Source organism: Pterocles gutturalis, unplaced genomic scaffold, assembly GCF_000699245.1.
Source record: "Pterocles gutturalis isolate BGI_N339 unplaced genomic scaffold, ASM69924v1 scaffold12851, whole genome shotgun sequence".
Taxonomy (NCBI): Eukaryota; Metazoa; Chordata; class Aves; order Pterocliformes; family Pteroclidae; genus Pterocles; species Pterocles gutturalis.
The window spans coordinates 10,268-34,151 of NW_010103170.1; the positions used below are offsets into that span (position 1 = coordinate 10,268).

The window sequence follows — 23,884 nt, forward strand, 5'->3', positions numbered from 1 at the left end:
TCTTCTATTGCTGCTCTCAGCAGGGGCTTATATTAAAATAAAGACACAAATTTTAGACTGCATTGAAAGTCTTGAAAATCGGAGCGGTGTTGCTATTTAATGCTGTTAGACTGGGTTATTCTGATGCTAAGGCAGACATATGAGCCTGCAGATCTTTAATGTAAAATTACTGTGTTTCTGGCGGTAGCTGTGTTTCTGCATTTTTTACAGAGCCTTGGGTAGGAGGCTGAGCCCGTCACACAGCGTGGGATCATCCGGAGCTGTGGTGGTGGCGCTGGGAAGGAGACTTGGTGAGGAGCACTGCAGCGAACATGCGGTTCCTCTCTAAGGCGCCTCTCAGTTCTTTTCCTCCTTCTATCACTAGAAGGCATCTGGATACTGTGATGTTGTGGTGATGGCTGATTGAAGTACTGCTTTGCTGACTTTAAAATACTTCAGTGGCTATTATTAAAGATATCACAAAATAATTCACTGAGGTCAAACCTGAGAAATTTCATGCTGAAATGCAAATTTCTTGATGTTTCACATATATTGAGCTGTCTTGCTACTACCGTTTTCTTCGACACTGGTAATATGTTGCATTTTGTGTTTCTTCCAAGGCACGCTCATCCCATCTCTTCCAACTCTTATTTTCCCAGATAGGTCTGTCTCCAAGTTCACATCACAGAGGTGCAGCTGATGTTGCTGAGCTCTGCTTTGAGTCCTTTACTGAGACAGAATTTGAATTCTTATAATATAGCAGTGACTTGGATATCCAGTTTACCTGATGTCCAAAAGATGGCCAGCTGTTAGGTTAGTTCTAGGTTGCCCAGCACAGGCTGCCATCACATAATAGCAGCTTTCTTCTCTGTCTCCTTGCTGTTTAAATTGTATATTATTATCTGGTTCCCATAGCCAAAAGGCTGAATCACTCTGTGTTAGCTGTTTAAATGTGAAGAAAGCAAAGCAAAAATTAAAAAGGTAGCATTATCTACTACGACTTACTTGTATTAAGTCTGGAGACACTGGTCGAGGATCAGCACCCTCTGTGTTATGCACTATGTGCTTATCACAAAAGGACTTTCTCTGCCCCGAAAGACCTTATGAGTATAACCCTAGGCTAAAATTGCTGTGTGTTTTTCTTGACATTTTTCAGAAGCAAGTCAGTCATCCTGTGAAGAGTTACTGTGCTAAGTCTGAGGCCTGAATGGGATCTTTGTTAGGCTATCTTACAAGAATGTCATTCTAAAGTACAGTCCTCAAAGCAACCTTAACTGTGAAGTAGTTTCTAATGTCTCTATGGTCCACTCCCATTAGACTTCTGTTAATTTTTTTTTTTTAATCTAGGAAATAACTTGTCTTCTAATCCTTTTGTACTTAAAATTATTCCACATAATTCCACTACGGTTCTTTTCATCTCTTTGCAAAATCTGGGATGGCTCCTATCTGGCTCTGGAAATAGTCTTCAGACATCCTCATTAATTGATTCCTTACTCTGGCACAACATAGGAAGAGACACTACTTCTCTCTCCCTGGGGAAATATGAGCCTGTGCACATCTGTCCCATCTCCCTTTGTGCTTAATCAGGCAAAGAATCACGCACGTTTTGTGTTCTTTAGCACTGCCTGCTTATCGCCCTGCTCTCAGTATTTGGTAGTAGCCTGGCTGTTTCTTACAGTGTAAAGATTTTGTTATTATTGAGGGAGATTTTCTTCCATTATCTGCCTTATTTTCAAAAGCTCTTTATACCTTTTACTCCTGTATGGTAAGACTCATGTACTGTGGTGTGTCTGAAGTGTTAGCTCCTTAGTGACAACATACAAATGGCACCAGAGGTGGATTTTGCCCACTGAATTCAGTATGGCTCCTCTGAAATCAGCGGCTTCCAGCTCTTCCACTTTTCCAGCTAGATAAACACAGCTAATGCCTTGCCCCAACTGTACCTCTTCCTTCTCTTTCTTGGCTTACTTGTGTTCTTCTTGTGATCTATTTCATGTTGCTTGAACCTGTTTCTGCCTTCACATGGATGGAGTTAGAACAATATAAAATCTCTAAAAGCCACTAGAACAATTAGGTCTCACCTACCTGAATGCCAGCTTGCTGCCACCTGAGCTAATCTGCCTGCTTGCACAGCTCTTGCACCACAGCTTCAATCACCAGGCTTTGCCAGTCAAAGTCTCATTTTTGCCCTAGTTTCCAAGGCATTTCCCTGGCCTGGGTCTAGTTACCTTAGGGATTAATTGATCCATCATGATTTTGACCTCCTGCACCGTTCACTCCCCATGAAATGATGGGGCTGTCATGCCTGAAGCAAGAATGTTGTGTGTGACAGACAGCTTTCTTTGTGACTTGGCTGGGATCACAGGCTTTGCTCCTAAAAGATACTAGAATGGAAAGAGGCTCAGCACAATATAGGACCCATTTTTTTTAATCTGCTGTCTTAATCACAACCCTATTAGTACAAGGTTTTATTATTCATTGCGATTTGATTTTATTCATGGGATTGGAGAGGAAGCTATTTATTCCTTTACTTTATTGTCTTTTGATGTGTCATAAAGCAATCTGAGATCACAGCATCTAGAAAATATAATTCTCTAGTTGCAAGAAAAAAAAAAGGCAGTAAACTCCTTGAATACATGTTTGTCTCCCCTTTGCTGCTGTTATATAAACTGTGACTGTGGGTAGAGTACATCCATCTTCCTTTTTTAACACGAAAACAGCAGATGGGGCACATGGCTTTTTCTGAAGGTTATAGTGTGTGCAGCAGTGAGGATTGGCAGGGTTATTGTGTGTAAAGCCAGTGGGGGCTTTATCTTTGCTCAGAAATAGGGGTTTGCTTCACATTTCCATTTTGATTAGAAATAATGATATGAAGGCAAATTTTCTGTGTGAGGAAGAGCTGCTAATAAAGTGACCTTTCAAAATTAAGTAGCTCATCAAAGTGCCATACCACAATAAGAGTATACAAGGCTGATCCCATCTGCGGCAGGCAGGGAAACTGGATGGGAATCCAGAGAAATGTGGAATGGGAAACCTGAAGTGGATGAACAGTATATGGTGGCACAGGCATGGTAGCAAAGAGCCATGGCCAGGTGCTATTTCCAGCTCTGGAGAGGCTGATCTACATGCTTTGTCTTTGAAAGTATAGGAAAGGCAGGGGCAGACCATGTTTCTAGCAAGGTTTCTGGGCACAGGGTTGTGCAGTTAAGGGATTCGGTTATTGTCCTGCCAGTAACATCGGTTGTGCTTGGATGCTGTTGGGAATGCGTTTGCATGGCTTTACTCATGGCAAACACAGGGTAGATTTGGGGCTGGTTTGTGGATTCCTCTTGGATACAGGTGGAGAGCACTTAATACCACACTTGTCCTAATTCAAAACCACAGTTTCTATGTAGGAATTATTTACCATTAAACTCCAGCTACGCAGCCTTTGGCAAGAGACATGAATCAATTTGTCCAGCTTTTCTTTTCTGTTTTGTCTCTGTGTGAAGGCTGATGCCCAGTGTGTGCCAAGGGGGCCTTTCAGACCCAATAATGCGCCCTTGTGTCTTGTAGCATGCGTGGAATTTGCATAGGCTGTGCTGGGACAGGCAGGTTTCTTTTGTTGCTGGAAACAAGGAGCAAGTTCTTTTCCCTGTCTCTGCTTCCTAATGCCTCTCCAAAAGCTCTCAGCACTCATGTAAGAAATTTACTTTTTTCTATTTATTTTTGCATTAAATGTTGTTAAACTTTGTGCAACTTGTAAGGCTGGCTGTGCAGAGAAGTCATGTCAGTCAGTTCTAGCTGACAAAATTGTTTAATTTTCTTTCTCTGAATCTAGGTATCTAATTGTCAGAGGAGCAGATAATCTATGATGCTTGATGTAACTGCTGCAAAGTATTTGCATATCTTCTCTGTGGGGAAACAAAACTTCTAGTGAGTGAATAACAGTGCAGGGATCATTGCAGGCAGGGTCACTGGGCCTATACACTTGCTATTAACCCTTCTCAGGATCTGTATTGCCACAGAATGAGTTGTCATGGGTTTCAGGCAAAGGGCTTGCTCCACATTATCAGCAGAGCTGGCACTTGTTTGTGCATTGTAGCCCTGTGCAATGAAATGCAAATACGATCAGATCGATTGGCAGTTGCTTTTTGGCAGCCAATACCGAGTTGCTGGATTTCGGTCTTGATTTATTGCAAATAAGAAACTGCTGAAAAACAGACTGGGAGGTACTTGGAAAAAGATGGACCCCATTTGGAGTCGGCAGCATGCTTGCGAGGCCACTCTGAGTGATGCAGCTGGGAGCCTTTAAGAGCTTTCTAAAATTTTAGATGACCTGGCAGATTGCCTTGCAGTCTGCCTTGCAGACCTTCTTCCTCTCCATCCTCTTGAGGGAGTTTTTGACATCCATGGAGAGCAGAGGCAAGGAGAGAGGGTTTCGTGTGTATTCTCACGATGCAAGTGTTGCTGAGAGTCTAGTTTCCTCTGATTTCACCAAGTATCTTTCTCCTTGTGGAGCCTGAGTCCCATCTTTTGTTCTTTTATTCTGATCACGCAGCCTGGAAATCAGGCCAAGATGGTCTTTCAGGTCAAAGATCTACAGCAGTAGCTCAGATAAGTGTTGGGTTCACAGGTACTGTGTGGAAGCGAGCTGGAGTTGGATGACTTGCCAAGGCGTGCTTTAATGTCCTCCCCTTCATTAGCTACTGTCGCTTTACATCAGAACAATAAGTTGCTGAGATCTCTGCACTCGTAGCTGCAGTGCTGTGTTGCAAACACCCTCCCTTTCAGGGGCAGGCATGCTGAGCTGTGAGTGCAGATGCTCAGTGTGGTCCGAACACGGTGGCGTGGCCTCTACTCCCCAGCAGAGACAAGAGGAGGGGCAGGGTGCTCTGGTCTGCTGTGGGAGAGCCTGCTTTGGAGGGAAAGCCTTTGTTGGCCCTGGGGGCAATGGGCAGAGCATGTGTGTCCCCCCAGGTGCCACACCACACCTGCGGGACCAACACGATCCCTAGTGCACGAGCACCGCATCTCTATAATTTGTGTGCTTGGTATCTGCTGCTGGAAAATTGTGTTCTGTGGGAGCTCACAGCTGAGGAGGGATGTTGGAACAGTGGAAAGGAAAGGATTATATCAGAGCCCAAGTATGATGAAGGGATTGGGGAATGTCACACACTGAAAGCAGGCAGTGTGTGCGAGCTGGGTGGGTAGGCAGCCTCAACCCAGAGCCCTGGAAGAATTGCAGGGCCAGGCCAGCTCTTCATAGATAGCAGAGTATGACATTGGGGCAGGAGCTTCTGACTGGAGAATAACAACACTAATCCACACATTTAAGTAAAAGAGGGCAGGAGAAGCAAGCTAGACAGCTCTAGCCTGTGGGCTTGACGACAGAAGCATGCAAGTGTTTAAAACAATGGTGGGAAGATGGTAATGGAAGACCTAGAAGTAGATGGGAATTGGGATAAGCTTTAAGTGTGAGCATTAAGAGTGCCCGTTAACCTGAGATCTCTCTTTGATAACTCTTTATTTTGATTTTAGACATGGTAAATGTAGCTTACCTAACCTCTGGTAGGGCTAAGTATCTGTTACAGAGAGCCCTTAGCAGAGCAGTGTCTCAGATGCATAGTTTCCCATGCCACATGAGAAGCTATGAAATGGAGAAAAGTATGTGTCAGTAGAGAATGAGGTTGGAGAAAGGACAGCCTGAAAAAGATGGAAGTACTGGATAAGCCAAAAAGAGGTGTACTAGGATGAACATTACTAAGGGCTCATCAAGGACTGATCTTGCATGGCTTGTGCTGATACTGAGTTCATGCTTGCTCCAGACTCAAAGTGCACAGCTGGGCAGTTATCGGAGCTGGCAGAGAGCACTAACCAAGAGCTGGAAGCTTGCCACTTGGGACTGTTTGACCGTATCCTGAATAGAACTGTGGGTCGGTGTCCTTGCACACTTATGATCTTAAAAACAAAGTCCCAGGGCATGGGAATTCCCTATTTGTTAATAGGGAGGTAGTGACAATGGAGCAGCAGTGGGAACTGATGAGTATAAGCTGGCCATGAAAAAAAGATTGAATTCAGGCTTCCAGGCCATGGGGAGTGAATTTCTGGGGAGGAAAGGAGACAGAACCAAACTAACTTATGACCGGGAGTGCTAAGTTAGTGGAAAATATTGGATGCCATAGCTGCCTGAGCTAGTAGGATGTAGAGAACAGTGAAAGTTTTAGTTGGCTGTTGTCATGTGTTGTGTATGTTACCATCACTTTATGGAGTCCTAGTCTGGGGCTGTGCTGTACAAACAGGCCATAAATGTTTTTGCTCCAAAGGGGAACGTAACTGTGCGGTGCTGGACACCCACCGAAGACAGACAGTGCTAATGGCGTAGACTGGTAACTCCTGTGTCAGCAGAAGTCTCCTTCAGGGCAGACCAGCTGTCTGTAAAACCCAAAGCAACAAGGAGTTACTGTATTTTTTTCTCTTGCCCTTTCTTCCAGTGATGCCATCTGCAATTTTGTCATTTGCAATGACTCCTCCCTCCGCAGCCAGCCCATCATCTTCAATCCCGACTTCTTTGTGGAAAAGCTGCGCCATGAAAAACCAGAGGTGTTCACAGAGCTTGTTGTCAGCAACATTACCAGGCTCATTGACTTGCCTGGGGCAGAGCTTGCTCAGCTGATGGGAGAGGAGGACCCAAAGCTTCCCGGGGCAAACAGTACAGCCTCTGGATTTTTTCGTTCTCTGATGTCTCTGAAGCGCAAGGGTGAGTATGGCATGAGGCCTGGTGCCCACATTTAGGGTGGTGCTGACTGTCATGTGTTACACATAGTTTACAAAACTTTCAGTGTGGGCCTGTAGTTTTGAGCTTGTGTGGAACACTTAATACAGTAGGTTTGTAGTTTCTGGGGATTACTCTAGAAAGGAGCAAAACAGAGGCCAGGAGATTCATCCTGGAAATGCCCTGCCACTTCTAGAGTACTCGTCTTGTGGGGGTTATTGCTGTGGTTTATATCAGGTTGGCCTCAGTGGGTCTGCTGCTAGCTGTGCTCAGTGCAGCACCAACCACAGAGATACAGCTTTGGTCCCTGAGTGTTTCTGGTCTGGCTCTGTGGATAGCACGGAGCTGCAGAGGGGTGACTCAACAAGCTGCAGGTTCTTCCAGTACACACCAAGGTGTCTTTGTCTCTCTGCTTGTTTGTGTCCATGGTAGTCCATGCTCTGTTTTCCTTAGCTCGATAGCTTTCCTCATTAGTGATGGAATATCAGAAGAGGCTGAGAGCAGCAGATTCCTTGAAGAAAAATAATGCCCAGGTTCTCCAGGCCACTGACTTCACTCAGGGACAGTGTGTCCTTCAGTTGCCGTCCCAGCTGTCTGGAAGGTCTTACCTGTGCAGCTCAGAAATCTGTAAGCATCTCCCGTCCAAATGCCAGTGCCTCTTTGAGCCACATCCCAATCCAGTGAGTCAGTCACAAAACTCTGCAGACTGACTCTGCTCAAGTGCAGATTCAACCTCAGGAGATGTTTCTTTTTCTCTCCGAGACAAGCATTGAGCTGGAATTTTCTTCTGGGAGACTGTTCTCTTTCAAGTTCAGCTGTCTTAGTTACGAAATGTTAGCCCCAGGCCCCTTCTCAGAAGTCTGAGGCTTGCTTTTGAGCGTAGTTGTGTTCAGATCGTCTCCTCTTCACTGCCTGGCACTTACCAGTGTTTTGTTGTAACTAAAAGGTTGTTCTAGGTGTGTGTGTGCACTTTCTCCCACCTCTGCCCACACTCAACAGAAGCCTGGTTCTGATAAATTCAGTTAAACCTTCCTACTCATCTAGACAGAAAGTGCCTCCATCTGGGCACCTCTCACATCCCTTGTCAGCCCTGGTTTCGTAGCTAGACTGGCTGGCTGCTCCAGAGAAGCTGTGGGTAGCTGCCTTCAGATGTTAGCAGCCTGAGGCTGAACACTTCTAATTAGTCTTTCCTTTCCTTTGAGCAATTCTACTATTGTGAGTACCTCTGAGAGGGGTGCTATCAATATGTCTGAGTGTGGCTTTTTTTTTTTGTCTTCAACCGTTGTATAGTTTCTCTTAAGTGTTTCTGATTCTACCAGACCTATTCCTCCATTGTGTTTCATAAGGACAAGTGCTGCAGCCCCACTGCTCAGGGTGAATTTTCTGGTGCTGGTTTCAGCCCTCCAGTCCTGGCTCACCCAGTAGGAACCCTGGTAGGTACACTCACCCTGGGCTGGACAGCACTACAGGGGAAAATCAAGTACTGCAAATCAAGTCCTTTAGCATCCTTAGGAGAGAATTATTCAATATTACCATGACTTACCTTGCTGCTCCATAATAACAGATCTTCACACTGCACCCAAACTGCAGTTAGACTGCGTTCATACCTGTTATTGCTCCTGCCTCTGTTTCAGGAGAGTAGCAGGACATGTGAAACTCAGATGCTTGCCACTTGACAAACAGAAGCGAGTCAGTAACCAAGCTGAAAGTGTTTTCTCGGCATCTATGGAAACTTCCTTCATCTTGTCAAAACCTTGTAGCAGGGGCTTGTGAGCCTTCTCTAGCTTGTCTTTTTTAAATTATCCGTACTCTGCTGGAGCACTGCTCTTATCAGACCTAACGTCTCCTGCTAGCTGTCTTCCCTGAGAGCTCTACCTTCCCCCATTCAGAGTCTCCATGGCCATGTATCTCACTGCATCTACAGATAGCGGATGTTTCCAAGTCTGCTGTCTGCGCTCCCAGGCTGCAGTGGCAGTGTCTCCCTGCATTGACAGCCATTGTCTGTGAACAACTTGGCCAAACTCTGAGAAAAAGTAGTTTGTGTCTACAGAGAAAATCAGTTTCATGTGCTGTGTGTTTAATCTTGGAGCCATCATTTGTTTTTCTTCATGTTACAGACCAGCTAGAACAAACAGGTTTTATTTCTTCAAAGCCAGAGGCCAAGGACCGTACTGCTCGGAGCTGATCAAACTGCAAATACTTACAACTTCTTTGAGCATCAGAAAACTCAATCTCATGCTGCTTCTTAGTTTCAGAAGTGATCATACAATAACATCTAAGCCTTCATAACTCAGCATCCATTCTCCAGACGCATCTTTCAAGTTTCTTTGAGAATCAAATTCTCATTCAGATATCAACTTCTGACTTCAAAAGTAAATCGAATTTGTCAGGCCCTGCGTGTCTCAAGATGTATTTTCCTTTTCTCTTCCTGGCCACTATTGATTCTATCTGTTGAATGTCTAATGAGTTTAGTCTTCTTTAAGGATGAGAATCTTTTTGCCAACCATTCTCTCCCTTTGCACTCAAGCCTTTCAAATTGTACGTGTGGATCAAGGGGTCATATTTTCCTCCTTTCTCCTGCAAGACTGAAGCATGGACTTTATCAGAGGGAGGTCAGAAAGTTCTTGATTTAACAGGAGGCTGGAGTTCCTGGTGGCTTACCATGTGTTTCAGAAGTCCTGAAAGAAAGTGGAACATTCTTCAGGCGGAATAAATTTAGTTGCACAGGAAGGCCTCCAGAGAAGTGCATGGGGTTAACCAAGTCTTTCACACATGCTGTGAGCATCAGCATCACAGAACAGCAAGATCTGTAGTACAACAGACCAAAAACTACTCAAATCAAAATGTGCTATGAGGGAGGAAAAAAGCAAGAGAAAGCTTGGGGAGATAACTTTTATCAGAGCAGCCAATGTGCTGCTTGGATTGCTGGGCTATCAGCTGTAACAATAACGAGGGAAATCTTCAGCCACAGGCAGCTGGGGTGCAAATGCCCAGCTTGTCCTCAGAAGTGGCCCATGCTTCTGGCAGTCTGGTCACAGAGAAGGAAGGAATATTATTTTCTTAAATCTGCTGGCTCTTTGAAGCCTAAGTGCAAGGGCAGGACAAACCAGCTCTGTACCTGGTCCCAGTTCTCAGTCCCAGTCAGCATGTTGCGGTATGGTCTACGCAGCATCTTGTCTCTAGCTGCAGTCAAAACCTACTGAGGGGAGAAGTGGTGCTCAGAGCTCTGGTTGCTGCCAGTGAAGCCCCTGGGAGCTGCCTCAGCTTTCTGAGTGACAGAGTGTGTTGGTTGTGTGTATCTGATAGAAAAAGCCATTCACCAGCAAGACTACATTTATTAGAAATACTGTCCTGCTGGGTAGCCACTCTCTTAACTGGGAAGTCCCTCTCTAGACACGAACAGTTTTCTGAATTGTTTTAACAAGTGCCTTTCAGTTAAATGGGCTTCTTATCTAATGTTTTCTTCCATGATGTCTTTCCTTTTGGATCAGGTTCTTCTATCTTCTTTTGCCGCTGTAGCCTGTGTTATTGTCTGGAGTTCTCAAGCTGGCAGCTCATACCTGGTCTGTATTTCAGCCCCATGAGATGAAAGCAAGCTCCAGAAGTGAGAGGAGCTGTCAGTGCTCCATACAGAGAAGCTCCCAGCTTGTTGCTTCACTACTTTCCTTTTTTTTCTAGTTCTTCCTTGTTCAGCCTTCTTACTTTCCTGTACTCAGACCAGGGCAGCTGACTTGGAAGAGAGATTCACTGGGATCATGAAATTCCAGGGATTACCTATCCCTGAAAAGGAGGCCAGTGTGAGCCAGTCGGATCATGTCTGCTCTCCCTGGTAGTGCTTGTTCACCTGTCCCATAGTCTCATAGCTGCACCTCTTCTTTCTGCTCCACTCCACGTCAAGTCACAGTGAGGACTTTCTTTCCCAGGTGTGGAATGTGCCAGTGTGGCAGGCATCTGGGCAGTCCAGGCTTCACATCTGCCCCTCCCACTTTGCTGTTTCCATAAGGTCCATGTTTGCAGATGATATGCCCTTTAAAACTGAAGCGTCTGTTCTGGTGTTGTTTTCTTTCCAGGAACTAGAGAATGTTTGCCTTAGCTGATAAAAACTAATTAAGCTGAGGTAAGAAGTAGGATGATGAAGCCCTTGTAAGTACAGCATGGTGAGATGAAGTGACTTATTTGGGAGTGCTTGTGATATCTCACATCCACGGGGGGTCCTTGTGATCTTCACCCTTAATGTTCTGGGACACTGGTCTTTGCATGCTGAGATCCTGTTCTTTGGGGACCACTTGTCTCTGTGGCTGGTGGGCTCTGAGCTGCCTGAACATGTTATCTTCTGTTCTGCAGAGAAAGGGGTTGTGTTTGGCTCGCCGCTGACAGAAGAAGGCATTGCACAGGTCTCCCAGCTAATCGAGTATCTGCACAAAAGTAAGTGACTCTGTCTTGCTCTCTTCCTGTCCCAAGGAGTATGTGTGCCCCACCTCAGGTCTCTGGTGCAGACAGAGTGAAAAGCTGTGAGCTCTCCAGCAGCAGGAGTTTAAGGCTGGACTAGGCAACTGTTTCCCAGAATTGCCTAGCAGATAAGTTCATCTCTTTCACTCTGAGCGTGGACTCTTTCCACTGATGGGAGCCAGCTTGAAATCATGTCTGAATGCAACTCACTGAGGTTTGCTGTCAAGCCTCTGGCAAGGGGAGGGAACTGCTTTAGTAAGAAGATGAGAATCAGCATCTGATTAATCAGTGGCCTCTTTTCTTCCCTTTGCTGAGCAGATCTGCGAGCAGAAGGCTTGTTTCGGGTTCCAGGCAACAGTATCAGGCAACAGATCCTAAAGGATGCTCTGAACAGTGGTACAGATATTGACCTGGACTCTGGGGATTTTCATTCCAATGATGTGGCCACCTTGCTTAAGATGTTCCTGGGTGAATTACCAGAGCCACTGCTGACACACAAGCATTTCCATGCCCACCTCAAAATTGCAGGTGAGTGAGCAACAAGAGGCAGTGATGAGCAGTGGGAAAGGAGCTAGCCTTCTAGAAAGCTGGTAATGCTACAGAAACACACGCTAGCCTCCAGAAGTGCAATCCCTAAAGGCAGACTAAGAAGGAATCTTCCTGCCATCTCAGCCTAATAGTGGAAAGACTGGAGCTGAAAATCCTAAGGAATCCAACCAAGTCAGTCTAGCCCAGTCTTTCTCTCCAGCAATAGACATAAGCAGATGCGTACAGGAGAGCCCACATTGGGTCTCCGTCTGTTTTAAGCCTGGGGGTCTGCTCAGCTAGGTGTGGTTTCTGTGTTACTTAATAACCATTATTGAACTACCTTATGTGAACTTCCTCCATCTTGCCTTCAACCCCGCACAACTCTTAGCAACTGTGTTGTCCTGTGGGAGGAGTACCCATCAGGTGGGGAGCTGCAGGGGGGGAGAGAGGAAGGGCCAAGAACTCTGCAGGAGTTTGGAGGAGATCTGCATGTGAAGGGAGAAGGGTAACCAGTTGCAATAGGACTGCTGTTAGGGAAGCTAATGTTTGTCCTTCATGATCTGCCTTGTGATTTGGCAGACTTGACGCTGTTTGATGAGAAGGGGAATAAGACCAGCACTCCAGACAAAGAGCGCCAAATTGAAGCCCTCCAGCTGCTGTTTTTGATCCTTCCCGCACCCAACCGCAGTCTGCTCAAACTGCTGCTGGACTTGCTCTACCAGACTGCCAAGAAGCAGGACAAGAACAAGATGTCTGCCCACAATCTTGCCCTCATGTTTGCACCCCACATCTTATGGCCCAGAAATGTGAGCACTGCCTCAGTATTTGTGGGTGGGATATTGCAAGGTACAAAGCAGAGGCTTGGCAGGCGTACAGGGGAAAAACCAAGATGGGAAGATTAAGTATTGATACAGTGATGTGAGGGTTGGAGGCTGGGATGGTGAGGTGGAGCTTCCTGGCAGGACTCAGTCCTAGTGTTCAGTCCAGACCTGCTGTAGGTCTCATTTGCAATTGATGCTTCATCTTTTTCAGTAAACTAGAAAGCACAGCACAGTCCTTCTTTTAAGAATGACAGCTCCGGACAAACCTTGCAGGTCTTTCAGCGTGGTTTCTTGTGCTGCTGGTGAACTGTTTGGCCCCAGAGTTGTCTAATTCTCCTCCTCTCAAAGCAGCCTTGGCTCTGTGAGCTCTGCTTGTTGGTGTGCTCTGCGCCCTGCCTGCCTGTCTCAGAGCAGGTCTCCTGCTGAGGCACTGCATGTGTCTATGTCCCAGAGACAGCAAGGGCAGCAGAGACCCTTCCTCCCCTGCTTCTGACTGCTGTACCTTTAACTGTGTCCTCTTGCCAGGTGACAGCAAATGACCTTCAGGAGAATATCACGAAGCTAAACAATGGAGTCACCTTCATGATCAAACACTCTCAGAAACTCTTCAAGGTCAGTGTGCTTTGGGGTCTCGCTCTCCCCGGCCCTTCAAATTCCCCTTGTCCAGACAGATCCGAGGTGTCAGGTATATATTCTGGGTGCTCTCTGCTGCAGTAGGAGCAGAAGGATTCTACAAGAAGCTCTTCCTTTAGTGAACAGGGAGCAGGTCATTGCTGGGCAGGCAGCCCAGGAGGATGACAGCTCCGGGGGTGGCTTTGTGCCTGGCAGGTCAGAAGCGGGGTGCGGTGTAACACCATCCTCTGCTGGGCACCCACCTGCTGCCCGGTGGGAAACCTTCTTCCTGGGGACAGGTAGCAACCGGGCTCCCCTCGGGCTCTGGAAGGATAAGGAAACTGAAGGGGCTTGTCCTGGATGAGTACTGCCAAGAGCTGACCCCCTAACACAGCAGGTCATTTTGTTGCAAAATTCTTTGCCAAGTGGTAGTCGACCCACTGCTCTTACAGGCACAGCCTGCAGTCTGGGGCCTCTGTCTAGCTCAGAGCAGGGTGCTGTGGTAGGACAGTCAGCAGTGCGGGGCTTTCTGCAGGTTCTTCCAAGGAAGTGTTTCTGCAACAGGCAGTCTCTTGACTTCTCAAGGTCTTCTAGGCATCTGCTCTCTGCAAAGAGTCCTACCATAGGAGGTTCCCCTTCTGCCCTCTTTGTCAGGCCCGTGTTTGGCCATCTCAGAGCTGGGGGAGTTGCTGGGAAAAAGTTCCTGTGGAACCCTGCTCTTACTCTGTGTTGCACTTGTGCTGGTTGCCTGCATCAAAAGGAAAATGTGAACAGGGACTGCACTGGGGACATGCAATCCCATAGCGCTGGCTGCCCTAGATGGCTGAGTCTTGATGGATGTGGTTTGTGTGGTATGGTTGAAGAGCAGCTCTTGCTGCAGCCACTCTTGCCCCAGGGCCAAGCATATTAAACATGTGTTTGGCCTTTTCTCTGCTCATCGTCACAGGCCCCAGTGTACATCCGGGAGTGTGCCAGGCTGCATTACCTGGGATCCACAGCCCACACTTCAAAGGTAAGGCCAGCAAATGTGGTGCCTGCCCTCCATGAAAGGGCAGAGGCTGTGATACTATGGGGGCATCCTTGTGACTGAAAGAAGCTGAAAACAAAGTCATGAAGAAGGATCTGTCAGAGAGCAGGAGTGAGGGAACCATATGGTGTGGTAGTGCAGGCAGCTGCATTAGGGAAATTGGGCAGAGTTGAAGCATCTGTTAATCAAAAGCACAGGGAAAGCTACCAGCCCCTGTTTAGCAGCAAACCTGCTCCCTGTGCCCAGTACATGCAGCACCTGCCCCTTCACGGGGTTGTGCCTTCCGAACAGACAGACGCACCTGCGGCTGTGGCCAGGCTGCTTGGAAGAGGGGCTGGGATAACGGTTACTTGCTGCCACTGGGACAAGTTTTGTCTGTGTCTTGCCAGCAAATGCTTCCCTGTCTCGTATAGCTGCAGAAGAGGGAAGATGCATTGCAAGGAGCTGCACTGACCCTTCTCAAGCCTGGAAGGGCTTCTGCAGCTGGCATCCGGGAGGGAAGAAGCAATGGGGTCACCTTTGTATTGCTGTCGCCTCTTCCTGGCACAGGGCCTGCTGGTGCAGTGCTGCTGCAGAGGGGTAGGGAAAACACAGCCCTGTGCATTCACTGGGGTTGAGGCAGCTCATGAGACTCTTTCCAGCCTGGCTCAGATGGGTGGCTCATTTGGATTAAAGCATGGCAAGCAACTGCTATCTCCACTTTCCCAGGATGACCTGGATTTGCTGACGTCTCCTGGCTCCAAGGAGATGCAGCCCCTCAAGTCTCAGAAGCGAAGCCGGCTGGACACTTGCCGTCAGGAGGAGACCCAGCAGCGCACAGAGGAGGCACTGAAGGAGCTCTTCCGCCATGTCCACAATATGCCTGACTCTGCAAAGAAGAAGAAGCTTATCCGGCAGGTAGTGTGGGGAGGAAAGATATCTTTGAGCTGTGCTTGTCAGCACAATCCTGGACATGGGGCTAAAGGCAGGGTCTGCTGAGAGCTGTACTTAGTCCTGGGCAGGCTGGGGAGAGTGGGCTTTGGGCTATGTAAGGGACAGAGCTGTAAGAAGGCAGGGGAAGAGGAGGAGGTCTATCCTGGCTGTAGCTGATGGTGGAGCTTGCTGCACCAAGCTGTGCTTTGAGCGCTCTCTTTTCCAAACCCGGGACTTGCCAGGCAGCAGTTCCCCAGTCCTGATCATGACCTTGTTGAGCTTCCTCCCTCAGAAAGGGAAAAGAGCCGTCCCCTCTTGCCTGCGGTGGGTGGACAAACTGGTCTCCTCTTGGTCTAGTGAGCACTCCCAGCCAACCTGCTGCTACAGAGACACTGGGCGGCATGGTCAGCACCTGTACTGGCTGACAGCCTCCAACTCCTGCCCAAACCCTTTTCCACTCCAACAGCTGCTGCTTTTGGCTAACCTGGCAGCTAGCACAATGCAGCCTCACACCCAAGCTTGCTGTAACCCTGGGTGGGAGATGTGGCTTTCCTCTGCCTTCTCCCTGCAGCTCTGAGCTGCTCTTCCATTTCAGGGTGTGAAAGAGCCAAACTGAGTTCTAGGCAGAGGGCAGCAGGTTGAGCAGCCCACAGCAGCAAGGGACTGGTCTAACTGTAACAGTAACCGTGCTAACATACTGCCCTCATGTTTCCTCCTAGTTTAATAAGCATCCTACAGCTCTCACTCCTGGCTCTGATGTACCCGCATCCCCAGCACCACGACGCACCCGCTCACGCTCCTTCAGTGGCCTCATTAAGGTAAAGGCAGCCTCTGACCTGTGCTCTCTGCTGCAAGTTTCTGATGTTGCTCTCTGCTTCTTCCTTGCTCTGGCTTGAACGAAGCACCAAAAGGTAGGGACTGTTCAAAGTATTGGCTGACAAAGAACACATATCTACTGGGGACAGAAAAGGCAGCACAGTGAGAATAAGCTTTGTTAGTATAAAGTGTGATTATCTATGAAATGCTTGGCTGTAGGGTCTGTGCATCTTTCCAAAGGATCTCTGCTTCCTGAGATGAGATGAGGACTGACAGGGAGCTGGTCATGTAGTCTAGCCTGCTAGCACAGATGTTAGCACACTGTAGTCTGCCCCACAGCAGCATGTACCTGCTTCTGACAGCCTGGGCTCCTTGACAGGCCTCAGGTCAGCTCCCAGACCCTTTACAATCCGTCAGGCTCAGCTTAGTGGCATAGTATTTCAGGTGGTTCTGCTTTGCAATCTTTGTCCCAGCTTGGCTTCCTTTTTTCTTTCCCAGCATCCACCTGCTTACCAGCAATGCATCCTGCTCCTTCTCTTTCTTTTTCACTTTGCACTCTAAGCACTAGCCAACAGCCCTCTCTTCTTATGGCAGCGGAAAGTTTTGGGCACCCCGGTTATCCTGGAGAGGAAGAGCAGGGACACCACACCGGAGCCCGAACGAGTCAGCAAAGAGAACGTCCACCTGGTAAGAGCTGCTCCCAGCACCACTGAAGCTGCTGGTGGGGGAGTGTGTGAAGGGAATTTGAGTGCGACTTGGGCACTCATTTGAGTGATCTTTGGGGGCTGTTTACTGTTCTCTGCTCAAGACAAGGTTTCCAAGTTTCTTCTGTATGATCAGATAGGGTCTTAGGAAGCTGCTGTGTGGAGAGCATCAGGACAGGGCTGGCAGCACTCCAGTCTTGTCCCTCTGACTTCTCTGTGCCCCTGCCCTGTGGTATTGGCTTATGCCTCCTTCCCCCTTTCCCATCCTCCTTCATCCTGCATGATGCCTGTGAGTAGCAGGGCTGTCCCATGGCCCAGACAAACCAAGAGTGGATTTGGGTGGAGGCTGCTCTCCGATGGTATAGGCTGCTCCAAGGGAAGGCGGTGGATGCCACTTCATTCCCCAGCTCTCTACTCCTATTCCTCTCTCTTGTACAGTTACAGAAATGTGGATCTCCAGCTCACGTGTCCCAAGTGAAGCTGAAATCTTTGGAGGGCCGGAAAGAGGTGAGGCACACACACACGCCCCTTCTCCTTCTTGCAGGGAACCTGGCCTGCTGGGCTCTGAGACATGCAGAGGTGATGGCATGCACCCAAGGCTCTGTCTCAGGCTCTGTGACAGCTGTGGTCCCGGGGCTTGTAGCAGTGTGCTCCATGGCAGGTTGTGGGCATTTGGCATGCTGGAAGCCTGGGCTTGAAGGGTTTCACCCGAGCAAGTGTGTACAGCTGTTCTACCTGTCACAGGAAGCAGAGGAGGCTGGCCTCACAGGGTCGTGCTATGACAGCCTGTCAAGGTGGCAGTGGGATGAGAAGTTGGTACAGGCCAAGACTGACTGCTGTGTTTGTCCCCATCTGCTCACTGCCTCTTGTCTAGTGCTTTGGTAAAAGGTGTGGGAGGCAGACTCCAGTGGGGAGTCCTTACAGGGGGAGGACAGCACGTCAACCTTTTCTTGTATGGGATTCCATGTCTCAAGCATTCAATTGCACTAATTCTCTGCTCCAGGAATCCTACAGACGCACACGAGCCCTCCTGCTTTCCAAGGATTCGTCATCGCTCTGAATTGCCTCGCACCAATGCACGGGTGGGGAACGCCCAGCCTCGCAAGCTGTGAATCGTGTGCTGCACTGAGAGGGGAGTGCTGCAGGCTCATGGCAACCCTCACCAACATGGCAGCACTCTTGAAACTAGACCTTTGCAGAGACTGCAAGGACTTGTTTCTTTCTGTATATAAATTATATTTCATTCTACTATGGGGCAAACCACTATCTAACCAAAACTTGTGAAGCATGTCTGACCTACTGGCTCTGGGAAGAGCTGGAGTGCTTGTTACAAGGAGAGCCCTGTGCGTTATGGGACAGTTTGCACTCCCAGCTTTCTCTGCAATGTTGCTAAGCTGTATTGTTTTGCCTTTATGCTCTGAGTTTTTTTAACATATTGGCTTGTTTTGCTCCCTCTCCTCTGTGAGTAGTGACAATGATGGACTCCAATCTTCACCCTCATCCTGACAGCTAACCTTACTTCCAGGCCTCCTCTGGATCCATGCCCTCCTCTGCTTCCTCTGTGCTCCATTTTGCCCTGCTGTCCCCAAAGGGCTGGAGTGCAGAAATGGTACAGAGCACAGGATGGGCCTGGGGGAAGAGGAGAGGCTCTCGGTGCCATCATTTCAAGTGGGGCCAGGGTAAAGCAGCTTCACTAATAAACTCATCCCTCTGTTTCAGCTTGAGCTAGAGGCAGCCCTTGCCCACTGCCTTTGTGTTTCCGTGGCACAGCGTGGCTGCTGGGCTCTGCCTGGTGAGCAAGGAGTGTCTCTGCCTTATATTCCCCTGGGGAGGCTAAGCTGAGCAGGGCAGGAGGCTGGCAAAGGCTGTCTGGGGCAGGACAGCCCTGTACTTGGAAGCTGGGGTGTCTGGGGCAGGCAAGAGCCTGGCGGCTGTGTGTGCAGCACAGGAACAGCATCAGCAGCATGAGAAGGGAGGAAGGGCTCCAGCCATTTGTGATCTGATGCAAATGGTGCCAAAGGCTTTGGCTCAAGATATCTGGATGGCTGGTCAGGCATCTGGCTGATTAGTCATTAAACTGGGGGAAAAGGGCTGGAGGTGGGTTCAGCTCTTTGGCCTGAGCTGCATAAATGAGATGAAACCATCTAGATACGGGATAAATCCCCATCACAGCTGGCCAGTGTCAGCTGCCTTGTTAAGCTGAAGTGCTCCAATAAGCCAGTCTTGCCAAGTACCTGTCTGCAAGCACTCTGGGGTAGGAAACACACAGGGTTAGTACTGTGAAATAAAGATTTAATCAGCTGGGGAACCATCTAAACACTTCTCAGCCCTTCTTGGTGAAGCAAATAATCTCTGGAATCCAATTATAATTGTCTGCTAATCTTTAAGAACTTGCAGCTGGCAGGAGTTAGAGCTCTGTCCTTGACAGCTTTCTGAGACAACTCGTGGCAGGAGGTGTGAGTATTGGGATGTGAGCAGGGATTTCAGTCTGACTGGCTAGAGCTGTCAAAATGGGGCATTGGAGCCCTGTGCAGCTTAGCTGTAATTTGTCACTTTTTCTTTTACTGCGATTTTTTTTTTTTTTTTAGTTACAAAGATACATGCCTTGTGCTGCTCTGCCTAAAGGGTTGTTTCTGATAATTTATCGGGGATGCCTGTTCCCAATCTGACCCCAAATTGGAGGAGCTGCCTTGAATATGTAGGGGGTAGTGGGACTTGTAGATGCATGAGCTGGGAGTTGCTGATGTTGGGAGCCTCTGTCACAGCAAAGAGCGAGCTCTGGTTCTCCAGGGACTGTACAGGCGAGGATGCTGTGAGGAAGGGCAGAGGCTTTTTGCAGTGGTAGGAGCATGTGCTTTTTGGATGTGTATATTCATTCCCTCTGGAGGCTGAAGCTGTCTACGTGCTCTTCTCCAAAGCACACAGTGTGTTTTGCTGACTGCATTTCCACCCTGCCCCTGCAGTCTTGCTATTAACAGAGACCTGGGGATCTTGGCTTTGCCTCTGAGCATGGATGAGGCAGAGTTGAAGGTTGAGTGGCAGTGCATGGAAAGCTGGGTCTGGTCCTGCCACCTCTGCTCTTGCTGGGTGAAGCACTTCTTCATCCCATCCCTTCTCTCCCTGTTGCCCATAGCTTACTTGGACATGTATCTCCGTATGGGTGTCTGCTTGGCAAGGCAATCTTGTTCCTAAGACTAAATACACCACTCCTGTATAAATGAGAGGAATGTAACTCTTCTCTCCACTGTCCCCCCTTACTGATGGCTTTAGCTCAGGGACTCTGTCTGGCTTCTGACACAGCTGAGATTTGCTTAGCTCTAAGAAAAATTACCTATGGGGCATCAGGCTGGCGCTCTGTGTGTCTCAGATGCTTTCCTTGCCAAAGGAGTGGGTGCAGTCTCCAGACAGGGTGGTCCCAGGAGGGGCTCAGTGCCTAGGCTTTAGCCCATGGTGCTCTTCTCCCTGTGCTGACGATGGTGGTGGCTAACAGATTCAGCTTGTAGGACCCTTGGCTGTTGTAGTCCCAGTGTGTTCACACTGTCTCACAGGTTGGGGGGGGTGGGTTAGTCATGCTCGGGTGCATCTCATTTGTCTGCCTTGTGCAATGACTCACAAGGATACTTCCTCCCAGAGCAGCCACTAACTGTTCCCAGAGTCCCTAATTTCCAAAGTATTTTTAATCTTTGTCTGTATTTATATATGCTATGTATGTACTGTTTCAGACTGTTGCCTTTCTGTGTGTTCATGTGGAAACCCCATATTACTTTTATTTTTAGTGGTTTTTCTCAGTGGCTTAAGCAGTTTCGTTGGCACAGTGACGACTTGGTGGTGCATCCACCTTCCAAAGGAAGGAAACAACTGCTCAGAACCCCAGAGCTCCTACCCTTAAGTGTGGGGCTGCTTGATGAGGTGCTGCCCGCCTGCCGGGATGGTACTGGCCTCTCATGGCACTGGGGCTTGTTTCCTCTCCAGGATCCTGTTGTGGTGCGGGCTGCCCAGACGAGCTGTCTTTCCCTTAGAGGTATGAAGTTGGACCTCTTATTTTCCTGTCTTCCCCCGCTGTCATCCAGGGTGATGGGAAATCAGGTTTACAAAGAGCACTTGATATAAATAATAGATCAAATGAATAAATTTTTCTCTGTAGAACCATTCTTCTCTTGCCACTCTTGGCTGCCAAGGGAGGATGGTTTCTGCTTGCATTTTCTTTTCCTCCTTCTTAATAATGGCGTCTCAGATTTTATGCAGATTATTTCTCTGTGAAGTTTTTCCATGTTTGAAATGCCCTGGGCTTGCCTGCCGTGGCTCAAACACTCATTAACATCCTCACCATGCTATTGAAAAACAAGCAGGAGAAGCAAGTGGCACAGTATGTTTTAAACCAGCGCTGCCTTCCTGCAGGATGAACTTCAAGTGGGTCTCAGTTGGGTGTCATGGGACTGGTGCGCCCCATCTCCCCAGAGCTCAGGGAGTGGGAGGAGATGAGCCTCTGTGCACTTGAGAGCAGGCATGGGAGTCCAGAGAGACATTTCTGTTCTTGAAAATGCTGAACAAAGGAATGCAAAAACTCATAATAGCTATTTTGAATACTGTGAACCCAAATATTGCCTCCCTGATATGCTATGATTCAAAGTGACAGCTTTATATGGCTTACATAATTTAAAAAATGAATAGTTTTTAGCCTATTTGGCAGCAAATGAAAGGGCAGCAGTCACTGGGACCAGACATGGGTGAAGGTACATATTTAGCAGGGGGATCGCTCAGCTTTCAGTGTGTTTGTATTGGCCTGTTAGTATTCCTGCACAGCAGTGGTGTGACAAAGCAAACAAGCAGTGCTCATCCTTCATTTCATTAAACAGTTTTAATCTCAAATTGCACAGCACAGACTTGCAAATAAGTTCTGCAGAGTGTCACTGCTATCTAAATAATTTTTTGCAAGTTGTCTTGATTTTTTTTTTTTTAACGGTTCTGCCCTGGTTTGGAGTTGAAATGAGATATTTTTTCTCTCTTAAATTATCATGTGTGGCTGGGAGCTGTCATGCTGCCGCTGCATCTCACTGCCTAGGGCAACAGTGTAGACAAAAAACATGAGTACTGCTAGCGATGGATGTTGGCACCAGCCGGACCAGTTATCAGACTTTACAATCTCATTGGCTTGGATTAACTAATATTTTTTCATTCAGTGAATGAATTACCATGTTTAGTTCTGTTTGTTCATCCCCCCAGCGAGGGTTTAATGCTGAAGCTCGTAAATTGTGCAGGCATGTAGATGGCAAGATCTCGGGCCGGGTCCCACGCTGACCTGGCTGTGGACCAGGCTGGGATCTCTGGTGGCAGCAGCCCTCTGGCCCCATCCTGCTCCAGGCCAGCTTTGTTCCTGGGAAGTGCCCATGCATAAGGAATGCAATGGGGTTGTTTCTGGGCTCCTGTGTCTTGATGCAAGGAGAAGCTGTCACCAGCTGTACATCACGGGATGACGTTCAGATACTTCCCAGCACCAGCCTTCGAGGTGCTGATTTCAGTCTGGTTTGGGGGGGAGCAGAGCTTTCCTTTCCCTGCTCCCCTCCCCAGTCCCACCTCCTGGATTAAACCAGGCTCCTTTCCTAGGCTAAACCAGCCTCCCCTGCCTTGCTGCTGGGAAGGATTTACAAATCCACCACCCAGCCCTCCCACAGGGTGCCTCACATGATTTAAGCCTGGCTCCTTTTGCACCAGAGAAGAGGACTGGGTCCCACTTCATCCTCTCTGCTTCTGGCTGAAGCTCCTGTGCACTGGGGCTTGGGATGAATGGAGGAACAAACCTGCCTTGGCCATCGTGGCTGTGTGTGTAACTGGGTGCATGCACGTCTATGATGTGGGGTATCTGTGGGCCTGAGGTTGGTTTAGGTTTTGTTTCCTCCAGCCTTTTTGCTTAGAAAGCCTGAGCCTTACTCCCCTGGGGCGGGAGGATGGGCTGGCAGCTCTTGCTCCTGGCCTGGCTCCCTGCCTGTCCTCCCACTCCAGGGGAGCAGGATCTCAGCGACCTCTTGTACAAAAGCCTCTGCTTCCATTGTGCCTTGCCAAGGCCGTTCTGCAGCAGGAGCACAAGAGGGGGCTGGCAGCACACGCTCCAGGATGGACCCCCTGCCTGCCCTGCCATGACAGGGGCCCCAGGGCCAGATGTGGTGGGGGAGAGGAGGGAGCAGGCTTGGAGATGCCTGGTTCTTCCTCCCTGCCTGCATCTGGAGGATAGAGGGAGCAGGAATCTGGGGCTAAATATAAGGTGAACAAGAACGTGAAGAGCACAGAGAAGGCTGACACAGGGGCTGGGGAGGGATGCCTTCTTTAAAAGGACAAAAATCAGCTCCACAGGTAGGCCCTGGCATGGTCCTCCAGCTCCAGTGAGAGTCCCTGCCCACATCTGGGGCTGAGCAGAGCTGTCACAAGACAGCTTTTCCTCTCCCCTTTCCTTTCTCCCTTTTCCTCTCCTTTTCAAGTTATTTTTGGCTACTGGCATCCTCTTGCTGTCCTTCAGAGCCGGACGCTGGTAGCCAGTCACTCAGGCTTGCACTTATGGGGCTGCTGCTCCTCCTTGCAGCACCTGCACCCCGCAAGTGCCTCCTCTATAGCGGGGGAATTTGGGTGACCGGGGCCAAGTGGAGCTGGCACCAGCTCCCCCTCCCACCTCTTGCAGGATCTGACTTTCTTCCACCCTCTAGCAGCTTGTAACTGTGAAGAGCTGGGGGAGGAATAAGGAGGATGCAGAGACACACACTTGCAACTGTGGGACCGGTAAGGTGCAGAAAGGCCACCCACGACTGCAGAAGCATAATGAGCCCAAGTGGGCATGCAGCTTATTGATCACATCCCAGTGTGGGACCAGCTGCTAGCTAGCCATTAATATGGAGCAGAGGCAAGCTCGTCTGCACCCAGGGCATCTTTATTAATAAAATCAAGACAGAGATGATGCCTCCCTCATGCATCAGGCTGAAACACTCCTTATTTCACAGGTTAGATGGTTTCCCAGCTCAGCGATGTCAGTGCAACAATAAGGGGTTACAGTAAGGTGAAAGGGGTTGGTGGGAACAAGGACTGTTCCTCTAAAAACAAAGGCCGGTGTCTCTGCTCACCCCATGCCCAAGGTCATCAGCTGGATCCTGAAAACCCACCTGCTCCTACTGGGAAGCAGGAGTTTATGGCAGAGGAGCTGCAGTTTATGGCACCGTGGAGAAATATGTTGGATGCACTTGGCAACAGCAAATGGAAAGTTAGTCTATTAAACAGTAAATTATCCCTCCAGTGCATC

General features: G+C 48.6%; 1 protein-coding gene across 1 annotated transcript; it reads left to right on the top strand.

Moving 5' to 3' along the window:
• The first annotated feature begins 3,629 nt into the window (after positions 1 to 3,629).
• On the top strand, positions 3,630 to 17,994 carry ARHGAP19 (Rho GTPase activating protein 19). Its single transcript, XM_010086602.1, has 12 exons — positions 3,630 to 3,658; positions 6,453 to 6,718; positions 11,078 to 11,158; positions 11,501 to 11,710; positions 12,290 to 12,516; positions 13,057 to 13,143; positions 14,090 to 14,155; positions 14,879 to 15,067; positions 15,802 to 15,900; positions 16,493 to 16,585; positions 17,041 to 17,109; positions 17,606 to 17,994. The coding sequence occupies exons 1-12, from the start codon at positions 3,630 to 3,632 to the stop codon at positions 17,660 to 17,662; spliced, it is 1,473 nt and encodes a 490-aa protein (XP_010084904.1). The 3' UTR covers positions 17,663 to 17,994.
• The last annotated feature ends 5,890 nt before the right edge of the window (positions 17,995 to 23,884 follow it).

What these genes read in the sequence shown, in the direction of transcription:
- ARHGAP19 (XM_010086602.1), top strand. Translation starts at nt 3,630, where the DNA reads ATGCCTCTCCAAAAGCTCTCAGCACTCAT. An exon ending in ACTCTCAGAAACTCTTCAAG is followed by an intron (nt 13,144 to 14,089) that starts GTCAGTGTGCTT and finishes TCATCGTCACAG; the next exon opens with GCCCCAGTGTACATCCGGGA. An exon ending in CCACAGCCCACACTTCAAAG is followed by an intron (nt 14,156 to 14,878) that starts GTAAGGCCAGCA and finishes CCACTTTCCCAG; the next exon opens with GATGACCTGGATTTGCTGAC.